The sequence below is a fragment of the Gavialis gangeticus genome, unplaced genomic scaffold (assembly GCF_001723915.1).
Source record: "Gavialis gangeticus isolate Ggan-Ray unplaced genomic scaffold, GavGan_comp1, whole genome shotgun sequence".
NCBI classification, from domain to species: domain Eukaryota; kingdom Metazoa; phylum Chordata; order Crocodylia; family Gavialidae; genus Gavialis; species Gavialis gangeticus.
Window position 1 is genome coordinate 22,796,484 of NW_017729011.1, and position 12,391 is coordinate 22,808,874.

Below are 12,391 nucleotides of genomic sequence, written 5' to 3' on the forward strand. Positions count from 1 at the left end.
ACATCAGTCTTCTATTTAGGCTAAGCAATTTACAATCCTGTAGAAATGTGGAAACAAAGGAAATGAGGTAATAGAATTTCCACGTATTCAATACCATATACAAAGGATTGTATAAAGGATCAGTGTTGTACAAGTCTACACTACTTGTTTTTTTTTTTTTTTTTTTATCAGTAACAGAGAATACATGATTTAACATTTCATTGCTTGCACAGAACTGTGGCAGCTATAATCACATTTTAACATGAATCTGACATGACTCAATTGGGCAGGATTTTCTACAACTGAGAAATATTTTATATAACCCTGCCACAGACTCCCAAATGTACATATAAAAGTCCAGTGTGGTTAGCACATTCTCAGACTACAGTAATTATCCTTTCTGGTCAGGGAAGTCATGGTAGCATCCTGCTAATCTAAGACATGGTTAAATTCAAACATGGTTAAATAGCATGGTTTTGACCCAGTCTTGAAAGGACTTCAGAAAATGATTTATTTTTTTTTTTTACTTCCTGAGCTAACATTTAAAAATTAAGGAAAATACACACAATCAAGACATGTTTGAAGAGGGCAGAAATGCCATTGTTTTCTTTTTAGCAGCAAAATAAAACAAATCCAAATGCATCCAATACCTTTTTATCATAGTCTACCTAATTACACGTGCTTAGGTATTACAGCATCTATCAACACATCAAATCAAAACTTTTCTTAGATCCTTACAAAACCCAGATATCAACTATATGCAGGTGATCAAGCATCTGTCTTGTGGGACTGGTGTATTTTTGATTAACTTTTTTTTTTTTTTTTTTTTTTTTAAGGAAAAAGATTTTCCCCACCCCTTTTCATGCCTTTTTGGAGGCAAATCAAAAATAAAAAGAGTGCTCCATGAACAAATAATTCAAGCTGGTAAGAAACCCTCAGAACTACAGGCATACCTGAAACAGGGGACTTTGCTTACCAGAGTCAAATGAAACCAACAGAGGGGCTTTATTTTTTATTTCATTTTTATCACATTTGATCAGTAGACAGCCTCTATAAAGAAAAGTAGGTCAAATCCCAAGAGGTACCAAGTAATCATAACTCCCTCTGACTTTAAGGCCATTGGACCATTTCAGAAATCATGGCATTCCTTAAGGACTGTCCTAATTATGTAATTTCTACAAAAAACATCAATTTATCCGGATTTCATTGTTTTAATTTAGGGGGGTAAGTAGAGGTATATTCTGTTCTGTGTGTACACATTTTATTATTAATAGGAGTCTCATCAATCAAACAAGCAGAAATTGTTTTTTGCAGAAAAACTGACAAATGATGCATTGCTTCAAGCAACAAAGCATGTCAAAGTTTGTAAGAACATCATGGAGGTTTTGATCATGTTGACTAGTCATGCACCATGCATTTCTTTTTCAGAAAGCATGTACTGACCAATAAAAAAAATCTTACCATATGCAATGTCTTGTTGGCATGCAGCTTCTTTCCGGGTATCAGCAGATACTGAGAGATCTAACTTCTTTCTCATTTGACTGCACTCCGCTATGTTTAGTGAAAGAGATGTATAGTTAGTGTTAGTAACCCATGTCAGCATGAGCCCTTCTTTAACATGCCATGAAGTTCTATTTGCTCAGAACAGACTATCAGAACCCAGAAGCACAGGAATTGAGAGAGAACATATTGGAACACAACTTAATCCTTAGATAGCAATGGAGGGAACCCTTCAATTCTCATTTAATCAGTGAAACTAAAGTCAATAAGTGCTATGTGGTTAAGATCCATGTATCTTTTTTAAGTTTAAAAAGTAATAATTGTATAATCTGTTAGGCATGCATGTATTTCTTAGAAATATAATATAGCTCCTTACAGCTGTAATGAGTGCATTTACCAAGAAGAATCTCAAGTACTAAACTGCATCTTCCAAACAGTAATGAAATAGTGGTTTTAACAGTGTTTACCTTCCATGCATTTACACTCATTTCCTTCACACAGCTTGACAAGCCTGTCATCTCCATAAGGATTATAAAAAATGGTGCACTTTTTATCTACAAAAAGGAAGGGGAAATAAAAAAAGAATGTAAAAAAATCCAACCACTCATAAGACCAATTATAAAAGAATATAATTTAGAACTTGTCAGCTAGACATGGGTGGTGGTTAAATGAACCTTATCATAATTTGGGTTAAATACTGGGGAAAAAGAAAAACTGTTGGGGTATGCTCAAATATACAATTCTAGCCTCTTCAAAAGGGGAAAGAGCTGCTGCTCAGGAGCCTACAGCAGCTATCACACTGTTCACTTCAGTCTTCATGAGTCCATACCTATAAAAATGAGCTATAAAAAAAGTCCTCTGAGAGCAAAAGACATGGATTCAAAGAAATGAAACATATACCTGGTGCATGATATTCATATACAGTGAATGTGGCAGGACTCATCATTCCAACACGAAAAATCTCATTTATTCGGAATTCAACACAGAAGAATTTATTAGCTGGTACCTGTTTGAGAGATGCAGGGATTAAAGAGACTCCAAAAGAAAGCACTGTGTTATAAGGGAAATAAGATGTGCTAGCAACTGTAAATAAATATAGGAAATAAAACAGAGGATCTACCGAGTCTATCTGTATAATAATATGTCCATCCTTTATCTCATAGCTTCTTATCAACTGATCAGCTCCAGTTGCAAGCTGAGGGGAAAGAAGAGGAAAGTTTTATTTAGCTTATTAAAAGAAATTTTTTTTAGACCGTCTTGCTTAAAACTTTTTGCTCAATGATTTTAACACAATTTTGAGAAGCAAAACCTTATCTACCAGTATATATGACTGTCTTGTGAATCTATTTGTGAATGAACCTCTATTATAGGGAAGCGGTCTTTTTACCAACTTGAGAGAAAAATAATAAAATATAAAACTATGTATTCTAAACATTCTTGAACTATACAACATTTGAATCCAGATCCAAACATTCCCTTTGGCTCCCATTGCCGTAAGCTTCAATTTCCATTGCATTCAAAACTTGCAAATTTTAAATTCAATCTTTATCCAGAGGAAACTGGGTAAGACTTATAATAGGTAAAAAACCAAACAAACCCATTGAATTTAGACTCAAGCAAAAAATTCCAGTTAAGGTGAGAGGAGTGTTTTGAAATAAAGTAGAGATAATGATGTAAACCTGAACTACTATCTTAAAAGAAATGAAAGACAAGAAGTGCTGTCAGTTTTGTAAAGCAAACCAACAAAACCCCCACAAACAAGTAAAAACAAATTCTTATTCAATATTTACAACATATAAATCTTCTTCATCTGCTTCCACTCCACTAGGCAAACTTATATCCATCACTGCATGTGCAGACTCTGACTGTGGTTCTCTCGCACCAGGCTTGTACCTACAGGGAATTAAAAGTTAAATTTTGATAGATGGAACTGAAATGGCAACATCAGCCTTCTTTAAGCATGGCCCTCAAAAAACCTTTGGGAGCAAATTCTGTCCTCACTTGTGGCAATGTAAATCCATACAACCTCTAATGACTTCAGTTCAATGACTAAAGATTTTTATCAGTAAAATCAATTAAGAATTTACCTTTTTATTTGCATTACCATGGCACTTAGAGGTTCAGTACAAATATAACATTAAATGCAGTCCTTGCCTCATACAGTTACTGAACTTTGACCTTGCCCCAGCACAGTACTATAAGGAGGACAGAAGAGAACTTACCATAGCTAGCAGGTGAAAACAGAATTACTGTTTTAATCTAATTTCTTTCCAAAGTAACCAAGATAACAATTGTGCTAATGTAAATTAAGGCTATAGTTTTGCATCCTGAAAAGACAAAACATGTCTAAGTAACAGTCTCAAAGTAACCTTAACAGGCACATCCAGGGCCAGAATCTTGGCTAGAACATGGTCCCTTGATGCTGCTCCTCTGGCTTAACTGACCTACCAGGAATTTAATCCCCATGTAGGGAAATACTGGAGACCAGAAGATCCCCAAATTCAGGACTGTTACTTACTTTGCACAGGCTTCTAGACGCTGAGGTATTTCCCCCTCTTGTCTTCTTTTATCTTTTATAGGTTAAACAGAACAATATTAGTACCTTTGTAATTCTTTACAAGCAGCTGTGCAATGTATAACACATTGATATGAATGGGTTCTCATAAAAATGTTTTCATATTAATGAGGAAATATATATTTAAAATTGTTTAAAAAAAACTATTTTTAATAGGAACCCATAGTCCACCCATTAGCAAACATTATTTTGTACTTACACGCCAGCTGAAATGCCAATGTTTATGCTTTGAACTACTAAAGTTCTGAGTATGTGCTTATTAAGTACCATACTGTTCCAGCTGCAACTCAGCCTTGGAGATTTCAGCCCCACATTTTTCAGAACCAATTTTAAAGAAAAAAGTTTTACAGATAAAGACCATCAGCTATTACTTCCCTTATAAAATCTGATAGGAAAATCCAATGCCTAGGGAAAGAACTCAAAGGACTAAATTATCTAAAAATAGTAAAATAAAAACTGTCAGGAAAAAATATGACTCGGTAATTTTAGTGCATGCAAAAAAATACTTAAGGTACAGCAATCAAGTAGGGGGCTGGATACTACATTGAACAATGTATAAGCTGAGTGTGCTTTTTTATTCTTTTGGAGGAAAAGAAGGTAGGGTTATAACCAGAGCAATACAGTAAATGAGGCTACTGACATATTGATAGTTAAACCTTTATTTAAGTGCTCTGATGGATGTGGACCAAAATATGTAGCACTTTGCTAAGTTGAACACCCTGCTTCCCCATCTTCTGTAAAATAAGAGCTGTACAATTATTAATCAAACAACTGTGAATGACAAATAAATGGACTGGGATGAAGGTGAAGTTATATAAAGTCCAGGCACTAAGAAGTGAGAAGTTTCATGGAATAAAGCAAACTAACTAGGATGGACATTAGCAATAGTTGATATGCAAACTAGATGGAAAACCTACCCTTCTGTTGCTGTATCACTTTATAACCCAGAAAAAGCTTAAGTTCAAGTAATTCTAATCAGAAAAGGATGAGATGTGCATGCAAATGTATACATATATATATTATAGGGTATATCTATTTATTTTCTGTAGTCTTGTCTCTAGGTAAAGGAGTCCTTGGAAAATGAAAGTGTGTTCATTTAATTTTTAATACTAAATATTGTTCATCAAAGTATATTTTTCCTGCAACATCCTTCTGTTGTTTTTAAAAGATTATCACTGTCAATTACCTTGTTCTGTCTTTGGAGTAATAGTCAATTCAAAGTTACATATCTCGTCAGAAGTACTGATTGTATGATATACCGTTCTCACCTACATGTGTACAAATGAAACAGACAAAAGAAAACTCATAGAGCAAACAATTCTCACAACTGATCAGTAGCTGTGAAAATTTAAAAATCAGACAAAAGCAACCAACATATGGTATAACTAAAAGACATCCAACATGACTATTTTTCACCTATCCATGATAGAAAGACTGAATGATTACTATAGCAGTAAACTGTAATTTTGAAAGAAAAATTGTCCCTATTTTGATTTAAAGGGATGAAAACACTGACTAAGCAATTCCTGATACACACATATGAGCCTGAAGCATAAAAGCATTTAATTTTTAGATTCTAAGATATTGTTGAGGGATAAGACAGCAATATTCCACAGAGTAAGTTAGCATATTAAGAGATGCAGCAATTATTCCTCTCTAAATATTGAACGGAAAAAAGCTTAAGGTGATGAGAAAATGTTTGTAATGTGCATAAATTCAGCCCACACATCTAAATGAGATTGTGGTACTGCTTGCTACAGAAGAACAACAAATATAAAGATGTCTTGTTCAATTAGGCAATGTTCTACACCAAAGGGTAGTAAATTGATATAATAGCGTTGTAACATGTTTAGTAAACAATAATACAGAGTAAAGAGAAAGAAAAATTACTGAGGGCAAATTTTCAAAAGCATTCACTAATTTGGGGTTCCTTTATTTTGGGGTACTCAGTTTGAAAAAACCTGGGGCCTGTCATCTCAAAGGCCACACTATTAAAAATTTTAAATAGTGTTACAACTTTGGAACAGACAATTTTGCATAGGGGGGGAATAACTTCCATAACTTCACCAGCAATAAATCACCAGAGGTAGAGTTCATTCATTTTATTTCAGGCAAAAAAAAAAACAACTAGATAAAATAACGAGACAATATCCTGGAGCAGTCTGATAACTTAAAACAAACTAATTACATTCAGAACTGTAATGAAAGCAGGCACCACTCCATTATTATAATGGAATCACACTTCTTGACATAAGTTTTAAATGTACTCCAAACAAGATCTGCATTTTTGAGCAAGACAATAGAAAGCAGAAGGGAGGACATACAGCAGGGGTGTCAAACTTGTTTGGTTCCCTAGTCCAGATCTAGACCCTGGGACTCCTCACAGGCTGGATCCAAACCCACCTCTGGCAAATGGGATGAATGGTGATAGGGCAAGTGACATCAGGGAGCCACAAGAGTTAGCACAGCCATTGCTTACCTCACCACGGCTGAAGCATGTCCCTAATGGCGCTCAGTATTCTGGAATTTGTCAGCAGGCCCTTCCCCAAAATCCTGACTCCTTCAGGAGCCCCCCAGGCTAGATGATACAACTCCACAGACTAGATCTGGCCTGTGGCTGCATGTTTGACACCTCTGGCTTACAAAGAAATGTCACTTTCTCCCTTTCGTTGTCTGTACTAATAGAACAAAAAATTTTACTGAAGCACTTACATTCACAGTAGCTAAGCCAGTGTTACCAGTTGTGCTTACATATATGTCTTCATCCAATGGTACCTATAGGTTTAATCACAAATATGAGTACACTTACCAGTCAGGTAGGGGAAAGTGACACAAATCTGATAATCTTTTTTGTACATCTGATCATAAATTAATTCCTGATCCTGTAAACAATTCTTACAAATGCAATATTACACATAGGTGTAGGCCTGTTGAATTAAGTGAAACTATTCATGTGCAGAAGAGTTTGCTGGCCTAAATCAGTGAATTTTTTAATCCCTTAGTGCATCAAATGGATTTTAGTGTACTAAGGTAAAAGCTAATCATGTGGTATTTCAACTATGTATGTTTCTTGGTTTAAAAAATGTTTCTAGACTATATTTTTAAAAAAGGAATTTGTGTAAATTTTCAATTTGCAAAGCTGGTACTATTCACTCACTGTCACAGGCCTTCCAACGAAATTTTGTTCTGTCACTTTGTAGAGGTGAAGGTCCCCATGATTTTTGTAAGCTACCTTAACATTCATATCCAAAGAAAGATGTTTCGCAAGAATAGAATATTCAGTCAGAGCTTCCAAGGCATTAATTGTATCCTGTCAAAAATCAATTAGGAAGAATTACTACTGGAACTAAAACAAAAGTGCAATAATGGATTGTTAAACATTTTATCCCTAAGCAGGAAGGCATATAATGAGCTATAAATACTTTAAAATACTTTAAAGACAATGATAAGGTATTTAACACTACCTATGTGGGCATGTTTACATGTAATTTATTTCTCAATAAAAAAGTATCAATAAATGCACAGGCATTTTAAAAGTACGCTTGGAACCTGAAAGCTGACATCCTGGCTCCTGCCTTTTGCTCGTGCTAAATCTGTATGTTCATAGAACCTCCACACAAGAGAAATTCCTTGCCCAGGAGAGCATTTCATCATCCCACCCTCCTGTGAAAGATGAAACATTATAACCAGAAGGAAACATAATTCAACATCCTGCTTGACACCAGACAACTTTGAGGTAAATAAACTGTTCTAACTTTTATCTGAACCTAATTTGCACAAAATGAACTATTCCAACCAGGAGATCTTCCAGCACCTTAATTTCTCCTGTGAAATATGACTTTTCATTTCCACCTAAGAGAAATTTTATAATCTCTGCATTCTCCTAAGCCTGAGGAGGGTGAGTGCACCTAAAAGCTTGCAAATAAAGAATTTTTTGCAAATATCTAGTTGGTCTCATACAAGATATCACCTCTACGACGAGTTCCGATTTCTTTTGCCTGTAAACCAGTACAGCTACAACCTGTATCCCTCAGGCTAGCAAATGAAATTTGACCAGACCTGTGGAGAGAGACTGCTCCCATTCTATTATTGGCAGAAATGCAAAGTTTGCACAAATTATTAAATGTAGTGTGGGGTGACTTTTTGCCAAGAAAGATACTAGAAAGTTTGCCACTAGAAATGCCACTTGATTATAATTAATGTTCAGAATTGTAAGTGAATTCACCATTTTGAAAGCATTTCCACACATAAATAAAGTTCTTTTTTTTTTTGGAAAACAGTAAAAAATTCAGACTCATAAGTTATTTTGGTTTGGTAACTATTTTAGTGAATTTTATTTTTACTGGTATATGTTTTTACACACAGAGTCAGTGGAGTGAGTTTACAAGTATCTGTGTAAATAAGTGGCTGAGGTCTGCTAGCACTTCTAAAGTTCCTATTATATTCCCACAACTGGAACTGATCATATGAACAAATTCCTCCGATTCTCATGCAACTTACAGAGCCCACAGTTTGTCATGTCAGCTAGATAATGGTATTTCCCTGCTTCTTAAGCTTCTTAGACTTGCTATTTGAAAACGAGAGTGAAACATTTAAAAACGTACCTGTGTTGAATAAAATCCACCACCAAACCTCTGTTCTTCAGACAACCATCTAATGATTGGATTGCCATAAGTCTTGTCCCCACCCTTCAGAGTGGTAAGCAAAGCATATGCTGTAGTTTCGACCATCTGTGCAGTGCCAGCATTAGGGGTAAAAGTATCTAGGCTTTTCAAAGTATCTTTCCAAAAACGATAAATAGGTGGCTCACCTAGAAAATAACAAAATTATTTCAGCAGAGGATAAATTAGATTGAAAGAGGAGGGGAAACTCACAACACCAGCCAAGTTGTAGGGGAGGAGAAACACTCTTCATGCAAATCTGTGTGAAAGGGGCCAGTTTTTCTTCTATTTTGATTAGACAAGATAGGATTGAGTTACATCTTCAATTTATATTCTGAGTTCAGAGTTAAACTGATGCAAAACAGCCAACCTGTCATGTTTCAGTGTAGTTCTTAGCCACAGACTTGGAAAGAGGGAAGGAGATGGAGGGCAAAATTATCTCCCTAACCTTGAAAGTAACCCACTGTTCATAGAAATTGAACTGGACTACTGTTCTGTTAAAGATGGCTAGTCAGTAGAGAACGCTGCCAATCCCTTGTGCTGTCTGAAAGTTTCTAGTGAAAATCTCCAGAAACTAAGGCCACAAACAATTTGAAATTTTGTTCATCAGTCCAGAAGGTAAGGATACAACAAATCACAGATGTCAGCAGTGTATAGAGATGTGCATTGCTAGACAAAAGAGTATGGAAAAGATCCACTTTAAATGGAAATAAGCAAAGCTTGATAAAAGCAAGTATCTGTCTAGGCCAGATGTTCACACTAAGGGCCATTATAGAATGTACTTTATGATATTTGCAAATAATAATTGATAGCAGGATTTTTGACTATATAACCATTTTTTTTCTTTTTTAGATATTAACAAGATGTAAATGTCAACAGACACTAAAGAGTAAAAACGTTGTTTAAAGCAACTAATACTGGAGATGGATGATCCTGCCTGAAATCAGATCACTGGTTATCAAGAAGCATGTGGCAAGGAGATTGCTCTTTTTGAAAAAATTAATCCATGAATTACAAATGTTTCATTAAAACAGCCCTGATACACTCTATACACAAATCATCATACCAGTCACCAGTCTGCTTTTACACTATTCACCTAATGCTCCACATTTAGTTGCTCAGGAGGAGATAGAAACTGTTTGGCTATGTTGATCTTTAGAGCAACACATGCATTCTAACTCACTAAATATTTCAGTTAACTTGAAAGAGGTCTTGTGAAAATAAGACCAAATTAATCTGTGCATATGTGCTCACTTAACCAGTGCACTAACAAATTCAGTTCCAGGATTTGAAGAGTTCATTTAATAAGTTGCACCTTTTGTTAAAGCTTCTTTCTTTAAGTTGCCAAAGGCTAAGCGTGTACCAGGATGGTTCAAATCCATAAGAGCCAAAGCATAACAAGTTATTGCTAAAGTAAATGTGCTCTGGGCAGCTTGGACATTTTTCAGCAAATACTCTTCTGCTTTAAGTTTAGCATCTTGGAGTCTCTGAAAAGATGAAAAGGGTATATTTTAGAAGTATTATTTTTAAGGATTAGATATGTATCATAATACCATTTTATGTACATACATTGTCTTCTGCAACCTAATTCCAAGTTAAATGACCTGGCTATTTTCACTGTTCTTTATAACAAAGGTTAGTAAACCATGAATCTATTAACACCGGCTGCTGAAAGTAAATTGTGGGATATGAGAGATAAGCTTTGTCTCTGAGGTATGTTAGATTAAGATCATTCCAGATGCTCATGATCAGTCCCAAATTGTCTTTGGATCAGTGCTGGGGCAGGAGAAGAACAATAGTGCAAAGCCCAGCATGTGACTGGACTTGGGGATTCACAGTATAAATTCAAAAGTTACTTACCTGTACTGGACACATGTGAACTGACTTTTCAATTCCAATGACAGTAAAGGCTGTGAGATACAAAGCTTTTTCTTTGGCTTCTTTAGGTAAAGTACCCTAAAATCCAAATATGGAAATAATATTAGGTAAAACAAAGGTGTTCATTTAAAAGAAAGAATGATGTTTCTGTTTAGTTCTGGGATTGAACAGAAGTTTCTGTAAGTAATATTAGTTCAACAGGATTTTTATTTGTAACTTAAAAATATACCCTATTTTTAAAGAGGGCAGCTCATTTAAAAAATAGACCAAAGCCAGACCAAAAGTCAGATGCATTAAGCCAATACTTTCAGGATTTTTATATTACCATTACAAAGAAGCAATACAGATGCTGCTTTTACATCTTCTAAGAAGTGGTATGTAACTATCAGTAATAGGAAGAGGTATTAAAAGTATGAAGCATTGTGCTCCAGTGAAAATTAATTTAGAAGTAGTGGTAGAGAGCTACAAACATGTATAGAAATCAGTAGTGTAACTAGGGGTGTTAAAGGGTGCACAGGAATGGGTGCTGCCACCAAACCTTCTTGTTATGCCTCTGAGTGTAATTTAGTGGATTCAAGAAAAATTATCTTTAAGACCATGTTTCAGCAAAAACATTTAAGCATATGCTTAGGGACTTTGCTGAGCAAGGGTCCACCATTGCAGTTAGGTCAAATAAAATGGAGTGCCTTACTGCAGTGACAACTTTATACAATGCACAAATTAAATGTTCTGTTTTCATACCTGTAGTTTCACTGGCTGATAACTTGAAAGTTCCCTGAATGATCCATCAGACATCTGACAATGATCAGTAAGCCATACAAGTGAATTACAAACAGAAATGTGATCCAGATCAATATATTCACTAACTTGTCCAAAAATCCTTAAGGCAAAAGCGGTCAACCTGCCAAACAAATCAGACAAAATATAGATAGTTTGATAAGCCTGTTTAGAGGGTATTTCTTTCTTAGTTTATAATACCAGCTGTCTAATTTGAGATAGCAAATCCTGTTTGATAGCTTCTTTCTGTAACATTCTGCCCATGATCCATGAGTGAAATTACCACTTACATTCATGGACTACTGTGCACAAATTAATGGCAATACTCTTGATACCACCTTCCTGTAAACTGTCCCTCCCTGCTCCTTTATGTTTGGGTAGTGTAAAAGGAGTGTTTCTATGGAGAAGAGATTGATGTCATATATCTTGACTTCAAAAAAGCCTTTGATCTGGTATCCCATGATCACCTCTTGGCAAAACTGGCTAATTGTGGCCTTGGGTCCACCATGATCTGCTGGCTGGGAAATTGGCTCTGTGGTCAGACCCAGAGGGTAGTAATTGATGGAAGTCAGTCATCATGGTGCCCTGTGACCAGTGGGATCCCCCAAGGCTCTGTCCTTGGACCCATATTGTTCAACGTCTTCATTAATGATATGGACATTGGAGTCAGAAGCAAACTGGCCAAGTTTGCGGATGACACCAAACTTTGGGGCAAAGCATCCACATCTGAAGAGAGGAGGGCAATCCAGGCTGACCTGGACAGGCTCAGCAAATGGGCGGATGAGAACCTGATGGTGTTTAACACTGAAAAATGCAAGGTTCTCCACCTTGGGAAGAAAAACCTGCGGCATCCTTATAGGCTCAGCAGTGCTACGCTGACTAGTAGTACGGAAGAAAGAGACTTGGGGGTCATCACTGACCACAAGATGAACATGAGCGTGGAGTGCAATGCTGCAGCTAGTAAAGCAACCAAAACGCTGGCTTGCATCCATAGATGCTTCTCAAGCAAATCCTGGGATGT

The 12,391-nt window shown here is 35.9% G+C and overlaps 1 protein-coding gene across 2 annotated transcripts in view; it reads right to left on the reverse strand.

The window, feature by feature from the left end:
- Positions 1–12,391, reverse strand: part of C5 (complement C5) — a 50,934-nt gene that overhangs the window by 7,943 nt on the left and 30,600 nt on the right. For both annotated transcript variants that reach the window (XM_019510841.1, XM_019510842.1), the window contains 13 exons: positions 11,335–11,494; positions 10,576–10,671; positions 10,031–10,202; positions 8,659–8,864; positions 7,212–7,364; positions 6,767–6,829; positions 5,241–5,322; positions 3,998–4,049; positions 3,270–3,372; positions 2,600–2,674; positions 2,380–2,485; positions 1,947–2,033; positions 1,441–1,530 (listed from right to left, as the gene is read on the reverse strand). In XM_019510841.1, the coding sequence (XP_019366386.1) occupies positions 1,441–1,530; positions 1,947–2,033; positions 2,380–2,485; positions 2,600–2,674; positions 3,270–3,372; positions 3,998–4,049; positions 5,241–5,322; positions 6,767–6,829; positions 7,212–7,364; positions 8,659–8,864; positions 10,031–10,202; positions 10,576–10,671; positions 11,335–11,494 (1,445 nt within the window). The remainder of the gene's footprint in view (positions 1–1,440; positions 1,531–1,946; positions 2,034–2,379; positions 2,486–2,599; positions 2,675–3,269; positions 3,373–3,997; positions 4,050–5,240; positions 5,323–6,766; positions 6,830–7,211; positions 7,365–8,658; positions 8,865–10,030; positions 10,203–10,575; positions 10,672–11,334; positions 11,495–12,391) is intronic.